This window comes from Lissotriton helveticus, chromosome 10, assembly GCF_964261635.1.
Source record: "Lissotriton helveticus chromosome 10, aLisHel1.1, whole genome shotgun sequence".
In the NCBI taxonomy this organism is placed as follows: Eukaryota; Metazoa; Chordata; class Amphibia; order Caudata; family Salamandridae; genus Lissotriton; species Lissotriton helveticus.
Genome location: NC_136071.1, coordinates 9,327,117 through 9,351,610, shown reverse-complemented (window position 1 = coordinate 9,351,610; position 24,494 = coordinate 9,327,117). Strand labels below are relative to the sequence as shown.

Below are 24,494 nucleotides of genomic sequence, written 5' to 3'. Positions count from 1 at the left end.
GATGTCCCTCCTATGCAACCTCCGACCCTGCAGCTGCTGACACTGTTCCGCAATCGCATGCTAGAATATTATGGCACAATGCCGTTGGCGATATTAAGCACGGCATATGGATTATCTTTTCGGTTCTCCTACTTCACCTGTGTCCAGCCTGTATTTCACTGCCTGACCTGTGATTTCGATTGGGCCATTGATTTGTGTCTCTGCGGACCGGTTTCTCCTGACGTCGACTTTAATCAGCTGATGACTCCTATCATTACTCACGAGTTGATTTGTCCTGGCGAAAGGATTATGGCTGTGGCATTGATGCATGGACTACTTGGTCCCTGGAATTTACTGGCGGCAGCACAGTCTTTCTTGGAACACAGCTTTCTTGAAAACCCACCGAGCTGTCCTCTGATGGTGATAGAGGATCCGGTGCTGGGAGAGCACGTATGTTCTTTTCCGCTTTTAAATTGGATGGCTGAACTGTTTTCGGATGAAGACGGTGACTTCCTATTGGAGGCTGTTGCAGCTTATTTTGCATACACAGTTATGTCATAGACCTTTTTCATGTTTGATATGCTGAGTACTAGCATTTCATTGACAATTCATTGACTTATTTGTCAAGTTTTTATTATTTACCTTGCCTATTGGCTTAAGACTCGATAAAGTACTTGGCTGTTTTATTTTTCTTTAGCATTGAATTTTCCTAGTTTTTAATGCTTTACCTTGCGGACCGTCCACATATAAACTTGCAATCTGCTCTCATGAGATGGCACTTCTATTATCTTATTCAGTTCGTTTCCGGATCATGAGGAGGTGTCATCTAGGTCCTGGATATCTTTACACCGTGTTAAGTTAGCATGGGCTCATTACCGGTTTAAACGCCATTTTTCCTTTTTTGCAACTTCTGCACACGACACTTAGTTGTTGCTTTAGCTTTCCACCTAGTAGTTCATCGTGGTTTACATGAGAATAATATGTTATTGGTCTACTATCTGCTTTACTTGTTAAACTATATCTGTACAGCGAGTGCTAAAGTTTCAAGAACAACACGATACAGAATTGTTATGAGGTCTGATCTCCACGACTTCATACTCATAACATAAGTGCAACTTCTGCCAATTCTGGGCATGAGGCGGGTTTTATATTGCTTTGCCGAACACACATACACAACAGTTGATGCGGTTCACATGAAGAGAGAGCTGGTGTATGCTGATGTGATTCCTTCAAATCTAAGACACTAAAGTATGGACACGCCCTAAACCAACACAAAGAGACCTTCTTAGCAAATAATATAATATGTGTATTAGGGAGGGTGAGATATAAGCAGCCGCGGGCCGTGGAGGGAGTTACGATGGGGCAGGGAGGCGGGGAGGGGGAGAAGCAGGGTGGAGCCCTCTCTACCTTGCCCCTCCCCCTCCCCGCCTCCCTGCCCCACCGTAACTCCCTCCACGGCCCGCGGCTGCTTATAAGTGTTGCTAACTCTTATTCATTTACAGCATGTTAACATACTGTCACCATTCGCTTTTTATGTACTAGTAACTATGCTGGTAATTTTGCTACTGATAATATGTGTACTTGTATTCTCCACCCTGCTTCTCCCCCTCCCCGCCTCCCTGCCTCACCGTAACTCCCTCCACGGCCCGCGGCTGCTTATAAGTGTTGCTAACTCTTATTCATTTACAGCATGTTAACATACTATCACCATTCACTTTTTATGTACTAGTAACTATGCTGGTAATTTTGCTACTGATAATATGTGTACTTTTATTATCTAAGGTACTACGCCTGAGAAGACGGCATTAGTAAATAAACATTTCAAATACACATGTGTTCTTCTTAACTCCATGTTCTGGTTTCTAAGAAATATATAACGACCGACTGTTCATGAGTTCCACGTATCCTGAGGTACTATAAGTTCATATTCTGGATTGTCTAAACATTGAGAGTTTGTTATATCCAATGTGACACTGTACCTAGCTTGCTAAATAGTTTTTGATTACTAACGTGAGTTTTGGGACACCCTAATTCGCCGAGGTTCCAATCCTCTGTCCACAGTTCTGTGTGAGAACAGAAACCCTGCGACAGGGGCACCCCCGACCCTTGCTGGAGCTTCATCACACTTGCGATACAACTCCAGCAATGCGCCACCTTTACGGCACAGATACATCACGCATCTGTGCTGTTTTTGCCCCATGATGCGCCGCATTGTAAATGCAGCACACCATAGGTGACGGAACAGCGGCACAGAATGACTAACACATCCCTGGTGATGCGCCAGTCATCATAAATCTATCCCTATGCTTCTTATCTTGTTAGAGATGAACCGCCATATGTATCATAAAAGTTATTTGCATTTCCTAAATAGCGAACTTTAAGGAATAAATAGCGATTCTTTACCATTCCTAGTTTGCGATGAGCTATTTGCTAATTAGCCGAATGTAGCCCAATGAAGCCCAATGTAGCCCAATGTAGCCCAAAGATGGCCGCCAGACACACAAAAAAACAAATGTAGCCCAAATATCAGCCAGATGTAGCCCAACTATAGCCCAGTGACAGAATGACCAATCAGCTTCGCAAACCTCCGTTACGCGAAGCGGAGCGCTGTTACAGATATATATCTTTTTTTGAACGTTAATTTCTCAAAATCCACTGGAGCACATATATTGAGACCTAGCAAAGGCACATCGGGCTACCAGTCCCTAATATTTTACCAAGTTTCGTGCAAATCCATTCAGCCGTTCAATTATTATTTTTATTATTTTTTTTTGCCCCGCGGGGCCCTTTTAAAACCTCCACATCAAACCTAGGGGGTCAGCGAGGATCTACTATGCCCCCTTATAGTTATTTCCCCCTTTGTTTTGACCTCCTCTTGTCTCTCGATCCTACCGAGAGACAAGATGGCGGCCGCTACGGACTGTTTGGAATGTTGACAGACGCCGGAGAACCAATCAGCTTCGCTTCACAAAGCTCCGTTGCGCGAAAAGTCCGCGAACCAGAGCGCTAACCGGTCCGCTGTTACAGATATATATCTTTTTTTAAACGTTAATTTCTCAAAATCCACTGGAGCACATATATTGAGACCTACAAAAGGCACATCGGGCTACCAGTCCCTACAATTTTGCCAAGTTTCGTGCAAATCCATTCAGCCGTTCGGGCTAAAAGTGAGGCCAACCGCCCTATGGAAAACTCAATGTTAAAAACACGTTTTGGGACCCCCCTTTTTTCTCGGCCCCCACTGGACGAACCCCCCCCAAATTTTCAAGGGCTGCTCAGAAACAAAATGTGCCATTTTCCTGAAAATTTCAGCCGATTCCGTCCACAAACGCCAAAGTTATTAGACATAGAATTTTCAAAAAACCCATAGAGAAAAAATCCTAACTATATATACCTACTGGCGACCGCCAGTAGGTAATGTGTGTGTGTATATTACCTACTGGCTGTCGCCAGTAGGTAGTTATAGTTAGGATAGTTTTCCATAGGAAATCCGCAACATTCTATTGGGAATAACTTTGGCGCCGAATGAGGGATCCGCCTGTAATTTTCCTTAACTTTGCCTCGCGGTGCTCCGCTCCTTCCCTGAAAGTTTCGGGGGGATCCGTCAAGCGGGGGCCGAGATAAAAGTGGGGTCCCAAAACGTTTTTTCCCCATGTTAATTTCCATAGGGCGGTTGGACTCACTTTTAGCCCGAACGGCTGAATGGTTTTCCACCAAACTTGACAAAATTGTAGGGACTGGTAGCCCGATGTGCCTTTGCTAGGTCTCAATATATGTGCTCCAGTGGTTTTTACGAAAATTAACTTTGAAAAAATATATATTGGGCTACATTGGGCTATATATATGTTAGAGCCCAAATGTAGCCCAATGTAGCCCAAAGATGGCCACCAGAGACAAAAAAAAACAAATGTAGCCCAAATATCAGCCAGATGTAGCCCAACTATAGCCCAATGACAGAATGTCCCAGAGTGTTCTAAAGAACAACTAGAGCGCTAACAGTCTTACTTATGACAAAAGTATGGCACACCTGAAGTCATCTTGATTGGAATAAAGTGTTAACACTTACAACATTTAATTTGCAAAGGAACAAAATGAGGGGGTTCATTTTGCCATAGAAATTATGATTAGTGCTGAAGAAAGAAAAATTAGGACACATTTTGAGTGGCTTCTCAAATCCTCTTATATTTCATTAAAAACATTCTGATATGCAGTCTCCCAAGATGGCCACCAGAGACAAAAGAGCCCAAATGTAGCCCAAATATCAGCCAGATGTAGCCCAACTATAGCCCAATGACAGAATGTCCCAGAGTGTTCTAAAGAACAACTAGAGTGCTAACAGTCTTACTTATGACAAAAGTATGGCACACCTGAAGTCATCTTGATTGGAATAAAGTGGTAACACTTAATACATTTAATTTGGAAAGGAACAAAATGAGGGGTTTCATTTTGCCATAGAAATTTTATATATATATATATTCACTGAAAAAACCATAGGTTTCAGGAGTTATATAGTTAGGAATTCGTTTTTAAAAAACCTTTGAAATTCACTCAAAAAACTATAAGTTTTAGTGGTGTTATAGTTAGCTGGACATTTTACTCATACAAAACCAATGAAATTGCTCCTATATAGTTAGTTGTACTAACTATATTTCGCGCACCCGCAATCCACTGCTGATGATGTCACATATTAGATCATTCATGACATGGTCAGTGACATCACTGATGACATCTCAAATGACATCACTGATGACATCACTGATGACATCATCCAGTGAATGTGGTTTGCTTCGTTTTTTTTAAAATATGCATTATATATATATAGCAATTTACATTGAAGAATGAGTGGATATATATAAATAAATATTTGGATGGAGGATTTAGTAGCAGTGTAATTGACTGTTTACTTGACCAATTTATAATGTCTCACTAAATATAGTGGATAGTGACTAAACTGTGTGAATATCGCTGTATCACTTTGTCAGTTGTTGTGTAAACTGATTCTACAGTTGGTTACTAGCTATGTGAAAGTCTATATTAGTTATTGATTAGTTAACTGAGTATTTGTTTGGGAGTGTGAACATGTGTGTGTGGTTCGGTGGGGGGGTGTGTGACTGTCCAAAGATGTGTGAATAGTTGATTCAGTAGATATATGAAGTTAAAACTACATGTTCTAACAGTGTGGGTGAGGGATTCTCTTTATGGGTGTGGTGATGAGCAAATATATTTCTCAAAGGTACAGGTCCAACAAACTAGAAAAATAAAAGGCAGTGTATGTGTCAGTTGTTGTATATAAATAAGTATACATAAGACACAATGATTGTGTGAGTGACTGTATGGATAACTGTATACTTGTAATAATGATTTTATAATTCACTAAGTATGACTTACAATCTAAATGAATAGAAGAAGTGGTGTTTGTATAAGTGTTTTGCTAAGTAAATATGTAAGTATGATCCATTGTTTGCATAAGTGAGTAGGATGACTTCGTATGTGAATAGGATGCGTGCTGTTGTTTAATGTCGATATAGATGCATAAGTATTTTTGATAGTGTTCTATTGTTCATTGACAGCATGTATGAGTGAATCCATAGGTAAGTGATTAGATGTGTGTATACATCTATGAATCACTGAGTGGATTTTTAGATACTTGTATTGCTGTGACAATGGATTTAAATATGATACTCTATATTTTACAAACAGTGATGAAAAATTGTAATAGTGTATGAAAAGGTGTATGTGATTGTCACGTGGATGATGTCATCAGTGATGTCATTTGAGATGTCATCAGTGATGTCACTGACCATGTCATGAATGATCTAATATGTGACATCATCAGCAGTGGATTGCGGGTGCGCGAAATATAGTTAGTACAACTAACTATATAGGAGCAATTTCATTGGTTTTGTATGAGTAAAATGTCCAGCTAACTATAACACCACTAAAACTTATAGTTTTTTGAGTGAATATATATATATATATATATATATATATATATATATATATATATATATATATATATAAATAATATCTCACACAGCCCCCAAAGACCAACTACAAATACAGTGAAATTAATTTTTTCAAGACAGCCTTGTATTTAGAGCACGACTCACCTGCAGCCAGATGGGGCCAGCCGTGCAACACCCACAGACACAAGCACAGAGGGTGGGGTTCTTTTGCATGCTCTGCTGAGATGTTTACCTATGGTTGTGTTTTAAATTTATTCTACTCAAATGAAAAAACATTTGCCACCCATAACCTAAACAATATTTACTTTTATAACTTTTTAAAACGCAAGCTAGCCATAAGTAAATGCAATAGAGCACACACATCAGACCTCATCAACCTTCTAACCAGGCTGCCCGGTCTACCACGGTCTACGCAGCAGGTAAAAGGTACAGAATATTACACTCCAGCAACGCTAACAAAGGGTTAATATCAGAGATCCATAGTAAATAAAGAAACCCCCCTACAACACCCTGATCCGCAGTTGTATCTGACGCTGCCTGGAGAAACACTTTGAAATTCTCCCTAAATTTCTCACATTGGCTCCAAATGCAAATTCTGGACACTACACAAGCCCCACTGGACACCTGATAAAACTCTTCCGGGTGGACCCTCGAGACTCCGACCAATGCTGGAACTGCCACGGAGAGTCCGGCTCCCTCGATCATACCCTATTCCACTGTAAGAAGTAGAGAAGATTCTGGGAAGGAATCCAAAATATAACAAAATAGATCTAGGATATGGAGATCCCCTTAATTTTCACGCAGTGTCTCAAGGTCCATGGTCCCTCGTACCTATCCTGAAACTGACCTTCAAAGATTGGAGGCTTTTAAATCTACCTTTAACAATAGGGATCAAGATTATCCTATGTGAAAGGATTTTATTCCAAACTCTATCCCCCCAAACATGGTGGGCGTGGGTCTGCTGCGCAAGAAGTGCGGGTAACTACATAACCACTATAATCCCCAAGCCCCAAACAAACTATGGAAAAAATTGGATTTATATATCCATAAAGTGAAGCCACCATAATCATCAGCCTCACCAATCCACCTGCGTAGACTGAATCTATGTCTTAGACCCACTGATCTTAAGATACATCTCATTCACCACCGACCACCTCCTTAAAGAGCCTCTTTAGGCGAGATCCCTGTCGGTGGGTCAACGCATACACGCATCCCGTCACGCTGTTTTTTTATCACCTTCTTTTCATGTGCCGGTCAGTACTCTCCATTCCACCCTTCTCCCGCTCTCTCCTCCTCCCCTTACACCCCCTGCTCTCGTTGTGCTATGTACGGTTACAATCAACGATGCTTTGAAAATGATCATATATATGCTTACATTATAATCCTGCGGTACACAAGGGGGTGGTGATGGACGGAGCATCTGAACCAATCAAACACTCACACCCAGTCAAAAGATCTGGGTTTAATCCATCACCGTTCTTTAGCCCACTCTGCCACCCCAGTTCAGACATGGCTATATGCAAATCAGTCTGACCCTGTGCCTCATGGGAACAGTCCAGCCTGAACTGCCAAGCCATGCCTTCCCTGGACCGGAAACAAGCTTCCGAGGACCGGTTTCTGGCATTCCAGCCGTCTTCAGCCCGGCTTGCTTGAATCCAGTGGCAAAGTGAGCAAGGGACTCACGTCTGAGCATACCCTGCCACACTTATGGCGGCCAAAAGCAGTACAAAAGGGGGTGGTGATGGACGGAGCATCTGAACCAATCAAACACTCACACCCAGTCAAAAGATCTGGGTTTAATCCATCACTGTTCTTTAGCCCACTCTGCCACCCCAGTTCAGAACCTGGCTATATGCAAATCAGTCTGACTCTGTCCCAGTGCTTGATGGGAACAGGGCAGACCAAACTACCAGGCCAATTCTTATACTGGGAAGGAAACAAGCTTCCGAGGACCGGTTTCTGGCATTCCAGCCATCTTCAGCCCGGCTTGCATGAATCCAGTGGCAAAGTGAGCAAGGGACTCACGTCTTAGCATACATTATAATCCTGGGTCTGCTTCAAATATCAATGTTATCTCACATTAGATGCAAGCATTGCATTTACTATGGACGATTTTATATCCTTGGAAACTCCAATTAAAGTGTTTTGAAGGAAAAAAATAAAGGGCTGTGGGGTATGCAGAGGATCACAGTGAACGTATATTTCCACTACACTTGACAGGGGATGGGTTTTAATGCTATGTTGACCCGGTCAGTCCAGGAATGAGAAGAGCAGGACTGCAGGTCCCAGAATGCACTGGGACATGAGTATGAACATCAGATGGGTCTCACAGCCCCCTGTCCCAGCTGGGTGCTTGAACTGTGTGTTTGGGCTGTGTCTGCTCTAAGCTTCGAAGGATGGTTGAGGTCGTCTCACCGCGTCTATCTCGTTCAGCGCCTTCCACTGCTCGTAGGGCACTCCAAGCGCCTCGGCCGTCTGGATTGTGCGCCTCATATGGCTGGTCCACACCTTCAGGTCTGGGATCTTCTGGGCAGTGATGAAGGCTCCGAGCGTGTTGGCAAACTGCGGGGAGAGAGAACATTGATCAGAGCAGAGCTGCTGTGAAGGTGCAAAACTGACCCATGAGAGGGAGACCTACAAGTGAACCTCAGGCCAACACGCCTAAGAGACATGCAAATGACCTATCAGCTCATCGCAGCTTTTCAGAAACACCACCCTTATTTCAAACCTTCTGGGTTTCTGTACAGCAGTCCACTTGTGCCAGGAGCCCCCCTCAGCTGTGTCCTTACTGACAGTCCGCTTGTGCCAGGAGACCCCCTCAGCCGTGTCCTTACTGACGGTCCACTTGTGCCAGGAGCCCCCCCTCAGCCGTGTCCTTACTGACAGTCCGCTTGTGCCAGGAGCCCCCCTCAGCCGTGTCCTTACTGACGGTCCACTTGTGCCAGGAGCCCCCCCTCAGCCGTGTCCTTACTGACAGTCCGCTTCTGCCAGGATCCCCCCTCAGCCGTGTCCTTACTGACAGTCCGCTTGTGCCAGGAGCCCCCCCTCAGCCGTGTCCTTACTGACGGTCCACTTGTGCCAGGAGCCCCCCCTCAGCCGTGTCCTTACTGACAGTCCACTTGTGCCAGGAGCCCCCCATCAGCCGTGTCCTTACTGACGGTCCACTTGTGCCAGGAGCCCCCCCTCAGCCGTGTCCTTACTGACGGTCCGCTTGTGCCAGGAGCCCCCCTCAGCCATGTCCTTACTGACAGTCCGCTTGTGCCAGGAGCCCCCCTCAGCCGCGTCCTTACTGACAGTCCACTTGTGTCAGGAGCCCCCCCTCAGCTGTGTCCTTACTGACAGTCCACTTGTGCCAGGAGCCCCCCTCAGCCATGTCCTTACTGACAGTCCGCTTGTGCCAGGAGCCCCCCTCAGCCGCGTCCTTACTGACAGTCCGCTTGTGCCAGGAGCCCCCCCTCAGCTGTGTCCTTACTGACAGTCCACTTGTGCCAGGAGCCCCCCTCAGCCATGTCCTTACTGACGGTCCACTTGTGCCAGGAGACCCCCTCAGCCGTGTCCTTACTGACAGTCCACTTGTGCCAGGAGCCCTCCCCCAGCTGTGTCCTTACTGACAGTCCACTTGTGCCAGGAGCCCCCCTCAGCTGTGTCCTTACTGACAGTCCACTTGTGCCAGGAGCCCCCCTCAGCTGTGTCCTTACTGACAGTCCACTTGTGCCAGTAGCCCTCCCCCAGCTGTGTCCTTACTGACAGTCCGCTTGTGCCAGGAGCCCCCCTCAGCTGTGTCCTTACTGACAGTCCGCTTGTGCCAGGAGCCCCCCCTCAGCTGTGTCCTTACTGACAGTCTGCTTGTGCCAGGAGACCCCCTCAGCCGTGTCCTTACTGACGGTCCACTTGTGCCAGGAGCCCCCCCTCAGCTGTGTCCTTACTGACAGTCCGCTTGTGCCAGGAGCCCCCCTCAGCCGTGTCCTTACTGAAGGTCCACTTGTGCCAGGAGCCCCCCCTCAGCCGTGTCCTTACTGACAGTTCGCTTCTGCCAGGATCCCCCCTCAGCCATGTCCTTACTGACAGTCCGCTTGTGCCAGGAGCCCCCCCTCAGCCGTGTCCTTACTGACAGTCCACTTGTGCCAGGAGCCCCACCTCAGCCGTGTCCTTACTGACGGTCCACTTGTGCCAGGAGCCCCCCCTCAGCCGTGTCCTTACTGACGGTCCGCTTGTGCCAGGAGCCCCCCTCAGCCGTGTCCTTACTGACAGTCCGCTTGTGCCAGGAGCCCCCCTCAGCCGCGTCCTTACTGACAGTCCGCTTGTGCCAGGAGCCGCCCCTCAGCTGTGTCCTTACTGACAGTCCACTTGTGCCAGGAGCCCCCCTCAGCCATGTCCTTACTGAGAGTCCACTTGTGCCAGGAGACCCCCTCAGCCGTGTCCTTACTGACAGTCCGCTTGTGCCAGGAGCCCCCCTCAGCCGTGTCCTTACTGACAGTCCACTTGTGCCAGGAGACCCCCCCCCCAGCCGTGTCCTTACTGACAGTCCACTTGTGCCAGGAGCCCTCCCCCAGCTGTGTCCTTACTGACAGTCCACTTGTGCCAGGAGCCCTCCCCCAGCCGTGTCCTTACTGACAGTCCACTTGTGCCAGGAGCCCCCCCTCAGCCGTGTCCTTACTGACAGTCCACTTGTGCCAGGAGCCCCCCCTCAGTTGTGTCCTTACTGAAGGTCCACTTGTGCCAGGAGCCCCCCCTCAGCCGTGTCCTTACTGACAGTTCGCTTCTGCCAGGATCCCCCCTCAGCCATGTCCTTACTGACAGTCCGCTTGTGCCAGGAGCCCCCCCTCAGCCGTGTCCTTACTGACAGTCCACTTGTGCCAGGAGCCCCACCTCAGCCGTGTCCTTACTGACGGTCCACTTGTGCCAGGAGCCCCCCCTCAGCCGTGTCCTTACTGACGGTCCGCTTGTGCCAGGAGCCCCCCTCAGCCGTGTCCCTACTGACAGTCCGCTTGTGCCAGGAGCCCCCCTCAGCCGCGTCCTTACTGACAGTCCGCTTGTGCCAGGAGCCGCCCCTCAGCTGTGTCCTTACTGACAGTCCACTTGTGCCAGGAGCCCCCCTCAGCCATGTCCTTACTGAGAGTCCACTTGTGCCAGGAGACCCCCTCAGCCGTGTCCTTACTGACAGTCCGCTTGTGCCAGGAGCCCCCCTCAGCCGTGTCCTTACTGACAGTCCACTTGTGCCAGGAGACCCCCCCCAGCCGTGTCCTTACTGACAGTCCACTTGTGCCAGGAGCCCTCCCCCAGCCGTGTCCTTACTGACAGTCCACTTGTGCCAGGAGCCCTCCCCCAGCCGTGTCCTTACTGACAGTCCACTTGTGCCAGGAGCCCCCCCTCAGCCGTGTCCTTACTGACAGTCCGCTTGTGCCAGGAGCCCCCCCTCAGTTGTGTCCTTACTGACAGTCCGCTTGTGCCAGGAGGCCCCCTCAGCCGCGTCCTTACTGACAGTCCGCTTGTGCCAGGACCTCCCCTCAGCCGCGTCCTTACTGACAGTCCACTTGTGCCGGGAGCCCCCCTCAGCCGCGTCCTTACTGACAGTCTGCTTGTGCCAGGAGACCCCCTCAGCTGTTTCCTTACTGACAGTCCACTTGTGCCAGGAGACCCCCCCCAGCTGTGTCCTTACTGACAGTCCGCTTGTGCCAGGAGGCCCCCTCAGCCGCGTCCTTACTGACAGTCCGCTTGTGCCAGGACCTCCCCTCAGCCGCGTCCTTACTGACAGTCCACTTGTGCCGGGAGCCCCCCTCAGCCGCGTCCTTACTGACAGTCTGCTTGTGCCAGGAGACCCCCTCAGCTGTTTCCTTACTGACAGTCCACTTGTGCCAGGAGACCCCCCCCCAGCTGTGTCCTTACTGACAGTCCACTTGTGCCAGGAGACCCCCCCCAGCTGTGTCCTTACTGACAGTCCACTTGTGCCAGGAGCCCCCCTCAGCCATGTCCTTACTGAGAGTCCACTTGTGCCAGGAGCCCCCCTCAGCTGTGTCCTTACTGACAGTCCACTTGTGCCAGGAGGCCCCCCTCAGCTGTGTCCTTCCTGACAGTCCGCCTGTGCCATGAGCCCCTCTTAGCCGTGTCCTTACTGACAGTCCGCTTGTGCCAGGAGCCCCCCTGAGTTGTGTCCTTACTGACAGTCCGTTTGTGCCAGGAGCCCCCCCCTGCTGTGTCCTTACTGACAGTCCGCTTGTGCCAGGAGCCCCCCTCAGCTGTGTCCTTACTGACAGTCCGCTTGTGCCAGGAGCCCCCCTGAGTTGTGTCCTTACTGACAGTCCGCTTGTGCCAGGAGCCCCCCTCAGCCATGTCCTTACTGAGAGTCCACTTGTGCCAGGAGACAGCCCTCCCCCAGCCGTGTCCTTACTGACAGTCCACTTGTGCCAGGAGCCCCCCCTCAGCCGTGTCCTTACTGACAGTCCGCTTGTGCCAGGAGCCCCCCTCAGCCGCGTCCTTACTGACAGTCCACTTGTGCCAGGAGCCCCCTAAGCCGTGTCCTTACTGACAGTCCGCTTGTGCCAGGAGCCCCCCTCAGCTGTGTCCTTACTGACAGTCCACTTGTGCCAGGAGCCCCCCTCAGCCGTGTCCTTACTGATGGTCCGCTTGTGCCAGGAGTCCCCCCTCCCCCAGCCGTGTCCTTACTGACAGTCCGCTTGTGCCAGGAGTCCCCCTCAGCCGTGTCCTTACTGACAGTCCGCTTGTGCCAGGAGCCCCCCTCAGCCGCGTCTTTACTGACAGTCCACTTGTGCCAGGAGCCCCCCTCAGCCGTGTCCTTACTGACAGTCCACTTGTGCCAGGAGCCCCCCTCAGCCGTGTCCTTACTGACAGTCCGCTTGTGCCAGGAGCCCCACTCAGCCGCGTCCTTACTGACAGTCCACTTGTGCCAGGAGCCCCCCTAAGCCGTGTCCTTACTGACAGTCCGCTTGTGCCAGGAGCCCCCCTCAGCCGCGTCCTTACTGACAGTCCACTTGTGCCAGGAGCCCCCCCTCAGCTGTGTCCTTACTGACAGTCCACTTGTGCCGGGAGCCCCCCCCCTCAGCCGTGTCCTTACTGACAGTCCACTTGTGGCAGGAGCCCCCCTCAGCTGTGTCCTTACTGACAGTCCACTTGTGCCAGGAGCCCCCCCTCAGCTGTGTCCTTACTGACAGTCCACTTGTGGCAGGAGCCCCCCTCAGCTGTGTCCTTACTGACAGTCCGCTTGTGCCAGGAGACACCCCCAGCTGTGTCCTTACTGACAGTCCACTTGTGCCAGGAGACCCCCCCAGCTGTGTCCTTACTGACAGTCCACTTGTGCCAGGAGACCCCCCCAGCTATGTCCTTACTGACAGTCCACTTGTGCCAGGAGACCCCACCTCAGCCGCGTCCTTACTGACAGTCCACTTGTGCCAGGAGCCCCCCCCCCAGCTGTGTCCTTACTGATGGTCCGCTTGTGCCAGGAGACCCCCCTCAGCCGTGTGTACAGAAGGAACCACCAGATATGATTCACTCCTTCCTTAGTCCCAGGTCTGTGATGCGATTCCTGGCTCAGTGTCAGATTGAAGGCCCCTAGCGGAAGTGACGCTGCAGACTAGTCTTCCCCCGGAGTACTTTGTGCCATGAAAACGAGGCATAGGCAGGGATAGGATAAGTTTAGGGGAAAGGGGCGGGTAGTTAGTCCGGTATAAAGGAGTCAGGAAGGGCGGGTCCATCCTCTTTCTGACTCCTAAGCACCACAGTGAGGGCAGAGACAAGAAAAGACCACCCTCCACAATCTGGAGCAGTCGTGTGGGGACCACTCTACGTAGCGTTTGCCAAGGTAGGACAGGTTGCAGGGTGTAGGCGGTATTTTGGGGGATGGAGTCACATATGAATAATTATACTTTAAAGAATACTGTCTCGAAGAAACATACAATCTTGAAAAACACATAAAATGTGACACACAGGGCGAAAATCTACTTCAAAATGAGCATATGTTTAATATATGATGAATTTATAAATCAGGGAACAAAAAGATTTGAAACAACCAAACATAGCTCATGAGGTAGCGTGAGACAACCTACAAAACTACTATGTTGACACCTTTTCATAAATTAATAGAGGGATATGATTGGATATATCAATAAACAGTTCCTTCAAAACAGTCAATGTACAAAGAAAAAGATGCCGTAGTCGACGTTTCGGTCTGTGATGGCGATGAGACCGTCAGACCATCTTCAGGACAAGAGATTGATGAAAATCCCTATACATACAATGCAAATAAAAATATTTCAACATTATGAGCCAATGTAAAATGTAGCGATTGATGAAGAGAATAAACGCACCCGTAAAGTTATCTATTGCTTGATATCTAACTCTATACTTGTTGTACTTCCTGCATTGTATTCCAATTGTAATAACATTAGTGCATTTTCTATCTCCATGATCTGGCATCCTATGACAGATCATGGAATGTTCATTGACTATTTATATGACGTCAGCTGTCATTGTCAACCACTTAACAGCTGGCGCCCTTAATTGCTTGTTTAATCTGTTCCGCTCCCTGCGGGTCCTTTTACTTTATTAAACTACATTCTTGTGACATTCACCTTGTGTTCTCTACTATGTCACACTACAATTGGCGACGAGGACGGGAGATCGTTTAAAGGACCTGCGGGTATTTTTTTGAAAATTCCTGTCGGACCAGGTTTGATTGATGAAACCTGTCATGACGTAAATGAGGTAAAGCGGACTTGCTGTATACTTCTCAGTGTGAGTTTAGCCACGCGCATGTGGTGTCGCTGGAAGCGCTTCATTAACTATTTCAATTGAAGGATTTAACGGCGTGAGTCAAGATTTGAGCGAGCGCTCATTGAACTTAACTTGAACTGCATTCGGAGTCATCGCGGCTGTGTGTGATCATTCTAAACAAGTCAAGCTTGTGTTTGAGAGTGTAATTGACGAAGCTGAAGCGAGCGCAGAGGAAACAATCGGCGTTATGTGATGAAAAGTGAACTTACTTGCTGACGCACAGTCCAGTCAGAAGCAGGCGTTCACTTGAGTTTAACAATCTCCTCAGCTGTGACGCGTGAGGCATTCTGGGAGGCACTTCGTCAGTTTTGATTGGTTCTCTCAAGCAAATCGTCATATTACATGGCAGCGTGTGGCCATTTTGAAATTGCTTCTTACTAAAAACATCGGGAGTTATTGGAAACTCTTACAGAGCACTGACTTTGATGTTATTTTATTCAAGTTTGGAGTGAAATTAACTCTGGTGAAGTGATAATTCAAACAGATTATATTCTTTTCTTAATCTGAGCAATTAAATATTTTGGAACAAGTACTGTTGTGATTATTAATTTTTTGAGGATACAAATATTTTCATTGGCAATATTTACACAAGGAAACATGGCTGAGAGCAACAATATTTGTGCACCACCCCGTTTCTTAGAAGAGCCTGGCAAACCCACTATGAAGTGGAAGAAATGGAAAAGGGCTTTTGAAAACTATATAATATCCATTGATGGGAAAGCTTTTGACGCAGAGAGGAAATGTTCCTTATTGTTTGGCCTATTGGGAAAGGCTGGACAGGACGTTTTCGACAGTCTGCCTGAATTTGAAAACCCACCTGGAGTTTTTATACCCATGAATGAATATGATGAAGCCTTAAAAAGACTTGAAAAACAATTCGATGAGGAAAATAATATAATGGTGGCGAGACATAGGTTTGCTTTAAGGAAGCAACAGGAAGGGGAAACTGTTGATGAGTATACAGCTTGTCTGAGGATACTTGCTGTTGAATGTGAATATGAAGAAATGACTGATATTTACATTAGAGATCAGATCGTTTTCTATTGTTTCTCAAAGAAAGTCCAGGAAAGGTTGCTGGCTTGCAAAAGACCTACGTTGCAGGAAGTTTTAGATATTGCTAGGGGTATAGAAAGGTCACTTGTATCTACAAGAGAATTATCTCATGCTGGGAATAACACTAATGTATTTTATTTACAGGACAAAAAGAAAAGTGATGGTAAGACTTTTGGAAAGAATGTGTGGGATAAGAAATTAGGAGGTAAGCATATGAGTTGTTTTAGATGTGGATCCAATGATCATCTAGCGGATTACAAAAATTGTCCCGCTATTGGAAAGAAATGCGTAAAATGCAAAAAATATGGCCATTATTCTACTTTATGTAAGTCCAAGTCATTTGGTAACAACATGAATATTAACATGGTGGGAAGTTTTGATGAGGAAATGTGTTCGAATATCATTCTTTATGTTGAAATGATAGATGGTAAAATTGTAGGTCCCATTGGGGATGTTAAAATAGGAAATGTTGAGCTCAAGTTTACTGCTGACTCAGGTGCACCTATAACAACAATTTCTGATGTTCTATATGAGGAGAAATGGAAAAATGTACCACTCACTGATTCTGATATTAACCCCAAGGCGTTTGGTGAGAAGGAGATTAACATGCTAGGTTACTTCAATGACACAGTGACTTTCAGGGGTAGGTCCATTGATACCAAAATATATGTAGCTGAAAAGGGGAGGATATTGGTAGGGTGGAGAGATCTAGCCCAGTTAGGTGTCATATTAATACCAGGAGCCAAGGATCCAGTTATTTTAAGAGATGATTGGGTTGATAATATAACTGTTGAGAGTGATTATTCTGATTTGAAAAGCATTTTGGGTAAACATGTTGATGTATTCAAAAACAGTATTGGGTGTGTCAAAGGTTTTACTCATGATATAAAATTGAAAGAGGGTGCCATGCCATGCAAACATAAGGTGAGAACTGTACCTTTGTCAATCAAAAAGGAGCTTAAAGATGTTCTAGAGAAACTGACCAAGGATGGTGTGATTGAAGAAGCGGAAGAATCCGAATGGATTTCTGCAATTGTCGTTTCCAAGAAGAGGAAAACGGGAGACATCAGGTTGTGTGTGGACCTGAGATCTTTAAATAGGAACATTTTAGTGAATTGTCACCCACTACCTAAGATTCAGGACATCCTCCAATCGGTGTCCGGTTCCAAATTTTTTTCATTAATTGACTTAAGAGCTGCCTACCATCAGGTTTGTCTATCTGAGAAGTCTAAGGAGCTGACTACTTTTATTACACCCTACGGAGCTTTCAGGTATGTGAGGTTACCTTTTGGGTTAGCATCCTCTTCAGGAGTGTTTCAAAAACTTATGGACTTGCTGTTTGGTGGAATGAAAGGTGTTGAAGCCTTTCAGGACGATATTCTTTTGCATTCGGGAACTGAAAAGGAGCATTTGCAACTAATCGACAAGGTTTTGGGTGTCCTTAAAAAGAGAGGCATGACTGTGTCAAAAGACAAATGTAAATTCCTGACAAGTGAAATTGAATACTTGGGGCATGTGTTGTCTGCAGACGGAATTCATCCTAAGGATGACCTTGTTCAGGCCATAAGGGATGCTCCGGAACCAAGCAATAAAGATGCTCTTAAAAGTTTTCTGGGACTCAGTGAATATTATTCCAGGTTTTTGCAGAACTATTCTGAAAAAGTTGAACCACTCAGGATGCTTTTGAGAAAAAATGCTGTGTTCAAATGGTCGACTGAGCAGGAAGTAGCTTTCAAAAGAGTGAAGGAGGAAATAGCTACTGCACCTGCACTGAAACCCTATGATCCACAATTAATGAATATAGTGACTGTAGATGCTAGTAATGAAGGGATCGGTGCTGTATTTTGTCAAAGATCTGGAAATGAGGAAAATACTATTGCTTTTATTTCAAGGAGACTGAATGAAACGGAAAAAAACTATAGTACCATTGAGCGTGAGACTTTGGCATGCGTATGGGCTGTGCACAAGCTCAAAGACTATCTATGGGGTAAAAGTTTCACTCTTGTGACGGACCATAAACCTCTAGTTTATATGCTGAATGGAACGGGACGTGGCAACGGAAATGCTAGCTCAAGACTACTGAGATTGATGTCTAAATTACAGGAGTTCAATTATGTGATTGAACACATCAAAGGAGGAAAAAACTGCAGGGCTGATTGTTTGTCACGATTGCCAATTCAAATTTTAAAGGAAGAGTCAATGGATGATACCGAGTGTGTGGTAGCTCTGATAGATGCTACTATCATGTGTCAAGGATCCATATCGGAGGAGGATTGGCAGGAAAAATTAGCTAAGGACACGATTTTAACCAAGGTGCAAGAGTATGTGCGCAGTGCTTGGCCTCCCATTAGGAACTTACCTAGTGAACTAAGGAGCTACCAACAAGTGAGTGATGAGTTGACGATGGAAAGTGGTTATTTGAAAAGAGGCGAAGTCTTTGTGCCGCCTTATGAACTTCGACAAAAAATCATAAGTCTTGCTCACAATGGGCATCCTGGCGTCACTGCCACCAGAAACATTCTCAGATTGCATTACTGGTGGCCTGGGGTAGACAATGAGATAAGGAGCTATGTGGACAAGTGTGAACAGTGTTTGAAGTCTGATAAGCACTGGAGAATGGAGAAAAATGTGTTGCAGGAGGTGGTTATTCCCAATGGTCCGTGGGCTAAAGTCGCAATCGATTTTGCCGGACCTTTTCATGTACTGCCAAATGTCAGTAAGTACCTGATTGTGTTGACGGATTACTATTCCAAATGGGTTTGTTACAAATTCGTGCACACTGTCACAACTGACATTGTCATAAATTTTTTAAAGAAAATTTTTGATAGGGAAGGACAACCAAAGATTCTGGTGTCAGACAATGGTTCGCAATTAATTTCAAGTACAATGACAGATTTTCTTAAAGTGTCAGGCATTGCTCAAGAGAAAACTCCTTTGTATAGCCCCAAGAGTAATGGCTTGGTTGAGAGACTGAACAGGTTCTTTAAAGAGGGAATTCAAATGGCAATCGCCAACAAAATGGATGTGAAAGAATTCATAAGAATGAAGGTCAATACCTACAATAATACTCCGAAAGATGCCACCAAACACACTCCTTTCTTTCTGATGAGAGGGAGATCGTGTAACAATATATTGACGCCTAAGATTGGCGGATGGAGCAGTGTTGCAACTGAATCTAAAGTGATAAATGATGAGGAGTTAGGTGTGAGAGAAAACATTGAAAGAAAACAAAGGTCTACAAATGCATATGCCGACATGGTTAATAGGGCGAAGGTGAAAAGTATAAAAACTGGTGATTGGGTTTTAGTGAAAAGACCAGGTATGGTGAGTAAGGGAGAGTCCAAGTATAGTAAACCCAAGAGAGTAGACAAAGCTACTAATGGTGCAGTTTTAGTGGAAGGAGAAGGATGGCGAAGTAAAGACCATGTGGTGAAACTTAAACCAGGACAAGAGTGCATTATAATGAGAGGTGAGGAAAACCATGAAAGTAGCGTCGATGATAGTGTTCTTGAATGGGATGACATGCAAAATAATTCTATGACAGAACATATCAACGACAGTTACAGAGATTCTTCAGAGTTTATAGTAAATTCAAGAAGAACCTCTATGGATGAAGATGACTCTGTTACAATACATGGTGGCGATAACATGTGTACTGGAAATGTTGAAACTGATGTATATAGTGAGCCTGCTCATGGTTCTGTTCAGACAACTGTAGAAGAAAATTATTCTAGAGGGGGAAGAGTCATAAATCTTCCTGGAAGATTCAAAGACTATGTAATGGAGTGATTCTCAATATATAAAGGTCGTTATTCACATGGGAAAAAGGGAGATGTTGTACTTCCTGCATTGTATTCCAATTGTAATAACATTAGTGCATTTTCTATCTCCATGATCTGGCATCCTATGACAGATCATGGAATGTTCATTGACTATTTATATGACGTCAGCTGTCATTGTCAACCACTTAACAGCTGGCGCCCTTAATTGCTTGTTTAATCTGTTCCGCTCCCTGCGGGTCCTTTTACTTTATTAAACTACATTCTTGTGACATTCACCTTGTGTTCTCTACTATGTCACACTACAATACTTAAATTAAGTTTAGAATTAGATATCAAGCAATATATTACTTTAAGACTAATACCTTTTGACCATTCACACTTTTTGGTGGAGGTTAGAATGTGTTCCCGATTTTATCTCTTTCTTCTTTTTTCACACGGTGCGTTTATTCTCTTCATCAATCGCTACAATTTACATTGGCTCACAATGTTGAAATATTTTTATTTGCATTGTATTTGATGTGTTTTTCAAGATTGTATGTTTCTTCGAGACAGTATTTTTCAAAGTATAATTATTCATTGACTGTTTGATTAAATCTATCGTTCACCACACATAAGGGTGGAACCTCGATAAGTACGTTTGAGATAGTATCTCCAAAATTAATAGATAAACAAAATCCCTTGTAGGCAAACCTTCATTTTCTTAAATCTTTATCGCCCAAGCCTCCAAGGGATATTGGATTTCCCGCTTCTTATGAAACTGGAGTCACATATGGGCATATCCCCCCTCGGGGGATGAAGGGAGCAAAAGAGAAAGTGTGTGGGTTCGTCGATCAGGTAAAAGGGTTTTCTTTGAGGGTGTTTGTAGGGGACGTGAAGGAGAGATTGGAAACTGGAAGGAGGTCAGTGAGTGAAAGGCGGAAGAATGAAGCAAGGTGTGGGGCATTGGGGTGAAAGCTGGTTTTGAGGTTCTGTGAATTCTGAACCCGTGGGTTCCATTTTTGTGCATAGTAGCCATTTTGTGGTTGCCCTCACATAGGCCTATGACTGTGGCTGAACAAGTCTTTAGGACACGTACACCTTAGCTTGAGTTTGTGCTGACTCCTGTTTGACCTGAGTGAACTGACCCTGTTGCCTGAAGCTGACCTTGCCAAACAGGTTCCTGCCCTTTAGCTGATCAAGATTGAGGATCAAAGCACAGGACATTGTAGAGTTTGGTATGCACACACACACACCCCTTATCCTGCTTCTTATCTGTTTCTGTTCCTTCTTTTATGGTCTGTTTACGATATGGGTTGTGGTCTTTCTTATTATGGGTTTGTCCGGCTTGTCTAAAGAAGAATGTTGGGTTTGTTCAATGATTGATTATGGGCTTGCAAAAGCAAGGACTGCCCCTTACGTTTATGCTGAGTTTTGTAACCCTGAGCATATATAAGACCTCTGTTCTCTGTACTCCTCAAACTACCTCATTCAGTTGCTACGGCTTCTGTGTGACGTGGCCTCACTTATTAAATTTAATAAAGATGTCTTTTCATATTTTCAGCTTCTGTGCCAAGTTCTTTTTATTAGTAAGTATTCCCTGAGAATGAAGATTTCAGTTCTTCAGTTTGATGTGAGAATGGTTCGGGAGGAAGGGAATGTCGTATATATGATGTTTTGATGTTATGTTAAATGTTATGAAGGTTGATTAACTGTTTTTCAACCCTGTCCTAATAAATGGCCTTTTACGCTCTACGGTGACATGCGTGTATTTATTGCACAAACCTGCTTGCCGCGGGCTGACAGCCCCGAGTCCCCCCCGATGCGCCCCTTCACGTTCAGCTCGCTCTCCCCGTGCCGGCACAGGTAGATGGAGCGGGGGGCCACGTGAATGTTCATCAAGTAGTACACGGTCCGGCTCTGCACGTGGTCCTGCACGCGGTTCACCAGGTAACGGCTGCCGACGTTGAAGATCTTGATGTACGAGAGACCGCTGCAAGGAAGAGGGGAGCAAGAGAGCGCCTGATTGTAATATACGAGAAACCGCTGCAAGGGAGAGGGGAGCAAGAGAGCGCCTGATTGTAATATATGAGAGACCGCTGCAAGGAGAGGGAGTAAGAGAGCGCCTGATTGTAATATACGAGAGACCGCTGCAAGGAGAGGGAGCAAGAGAGCGCCTGATTGTAATATACGAGAGACTGCTGCAAGGGAGAGGGGAGCAAGAGAGCGCCTGATTGTAATATACGAGAGACCGCTGCAAGGAGAGGGAGTAAGAGAGCGCCTGGTTGTAATGTACGAGAGACCGCTGCAAGGAGAGAGAGTAAGAGAGCGCCTGATTGTAATATACGAGAGACCGCTGCAAGGGAGAGGGGAGCAAGAAAGCGCCTGATTGTAATATACCAGAGACCGCTGCAAGGAGAGGGGAGCAAGAGAGCGCCTGATGGTAATGTACGAGAGACCGCTGCAAGGAGAGGGAGTAAGAGAGCGCCTGATTGTAATATACCAGAGACCGCTGCAAGGAAGAGGGGAGTAAGAGAGCGCCTGATTGTAATATACGAGAGACCGCTGCAAGGAGAGGGGAGCAAGCGAGCGCCTGATTTTAATGTACGAGAGACCGCTGCAAGGAAGAGGGAAGCAAGTGAGTGCCTGATTGTAATATACGAGAGACCGCTGCAAGGAGAGGGAGTAAGAGAGCGCCTGATTGTAATGTACGAGAGACCGCTGCAAGGAGAGGGGAGTAAGAGAGTGCCTGATTGTAATGTACGAGAGACCGCTGCAAGGAGAGGGAGTAAGAGAGCTCCTGATTGTAATATACGAGAGACCGCTGCAAGGAGAGGGAGTAAGAGAGCGCCTGATAGTAATGTACGAGAGACCGCTGCAAGGAGAGGGGAGCAAGCGAGTGCCTGATTGTAATGTACGAGAGACCGCTGCAAGGAGAGTGAGTAAGAGAGCGCCTGATAGTAATGTACGAGAGAACGCTGCAAGGAGAGGGAGTAAGAGAGCGCCTGATAGTAATGTACGAGAGACCGCTGCAAGGAGAGGGGAGCAAGAGAGCGCCTGATTGTAATATACGAGAGACCGCTGCAAGGGAGAGGGGAGCAAGAGAGCGCCTGATTGTAATGTACGAGAGACCGCTGCAAGGAGAGGGAGTAAAAGAGCGCCTGATTGTAATATACGAGAGACCGCTGCAAGGGAGAGGGGAGCAAGAGAGCGCCTGATAGTAATGTACGAGAGACCGCTGCAAGGAGAGGGAGTAAGAGAGCGCCTGATTGTAATGTACGAGAGACCGCTGCAAGGAGAGGGAGTAAGAGAGCGCATGATTGTAATGTACGAGAGACCGCTGCAAGGAGAGGGAGTAAGAGAGCGCATGATTGTAATGTACGAGAGACCGCTGCAAGGAGAGGGGAGCAAGAGAGCGTCTGATTGTAATATACGAGAGACTGCTGCAAGGAGAGGGGAGCAAGAGAGTGCCTGATTGTAATATACGAGAGACCGCTGCAAGGAGAGGGAGTAAGAGAGCGCCTGATTGTAATGTACGAGAGACCGCTGCAAGGAGAGGGGAGCAAGAGAGTGCCTGATTGTAATATACGAGAGACCGCTGCAAGGAGAGGGGAGTAAGAGAGCGCCTGATTGTAATATACGAGAGACCGCTGCAAGGAGAGGGAGTAAGAGAGCGCCTGAGTGTAATATACGTGAACCCGCTGCAAGGAGAGGGAGTAAGAGAGCACCTGATTGTAATATACGAGAGACCGCTTCAAGGAGAGGGAGTAAGAGAGCGCCTGATTGTAATGTACGAGAGACCGCTGCAAGGAGAGGGAGTAAGAGAGCGCCTGATTGTAATGTACGAGAGACCGCTGCAAGGAGAGGGAGTAAGAGAGCGCATGATTGTAATATACGAGAGACCGCTGCAAGGAGAGGGGAGTAAGAGAGCACCTGATTGTAATATACGAGAGACCGCTGCAAGGAGAGGGGAGCAAGAGAGCGCCTGATTGTAATGTACGAGAGACCGCTGCAAGGAGAGGGGAGCAAGAGAGTGCATGATTGTAATATACGAGAGACCGCTGCAAGGAGAGGGAGTAAGAGAGCGCCTGATTGTAATATACGAGAGACCGCTGCAAGGAGAGGGAGTAAGAGAGCGCCTGATAGTAATGCACGAGAGACCGCTGCAAGGAGAGGGAGTAAGAGAGCGCCTGATTGTAATATACGAGAGACTGCTGCAAGGAGAGGGAGTAAGAGAGCGCCTGATAGTAATGCACGAGAGACCGCTGCAAGGAGAGGGGAGCAAGCGAGCGCCTGATTGTAATATACGAGAGAACGCTGCAAGGAGAGGGGAGCAAGCGAGCGCCTGATTGTAATATACGAGAGACCGCTGCAAGGAGAGGGAGTAAGAGAGCGCCTGATAGTAATGTACGAGAGACCGCTGCAAGGAGAGTGAGTAAGAGAGCGCCTGATAGTAATGTACGAGAGAACGCTGCAAGGAGAGGGAGTAAGAGAGCGCCTGATTGTAATGTACGAGAGACCGCTGCAAGGAGAGGGAGCAAGAGAGCGCCTGATTGTAATATACGAGAGACCGCTGCAAGGAGAGGGAGTAAGAGAGCGCCTGATTGTAATATACGAGAGACCGCTGCAAGGAGAGGGAGTAAGAGAGTGCCTGATTGTAATATACGAGAGACCGCTGCAAGGAGAGGGAGTAAGAGAGCGCCTGATTGTAATGTACGAGAGACCGCTGCAAGGAGAGGGAGCAAGAGAGCGCCTGATTGTAATATACGAGAGACCGCTGCAAGGAGAGGGAGTAAGAGAGTGCCTGATTGTAATATACGAGAGACCGCTGCATGGAGAGGGGAGTAAGAGAGCGCCTGATAGTAATGTACGAGAGACCGCTGCATGGAGAGGGGAGTAAGAGAGCGCCTGATTGTAATATACGAGAGATCGCTGCATGGAGAGGGGAGTA

The 24,494-nt window shown here is 46.8% G+C and overlaps 1 protein-coding gene across 3 annotated transcripts in view; it reads right to left on the bottom strand.

The window, feature by feature from the left end:
* Positions 1 to 24,494, bottom strand: part of PFKFB1 (6-phosphofructo-2-kinase/fructose-2,6-biphosphatase 1) — a 129,567-nt gene that overhangs the window by 38,852 nt on the left and 66,221 nt on the right. For all 3 annotated transcript variants that reach the window (XM_078664541.1, XM_078664542.1, XM_078664540.1), the window contains exons 8-9: positions 21,329 to 21,536; positions 8,361 to 8,507 (exon numbers count right to left, since the gene is read on the bottom strand). In XM_078664541.1, coding sequence (XP_078520667.1) covers positions 8,361 to 8,507; positions 21,329 to 21,536 — 355 coding nt within the window. The remainder of the gene's footprint in view (positions 1 to 8,360; positions 8,508 to 21,328; positions 21,537 to 24,494) is intronic.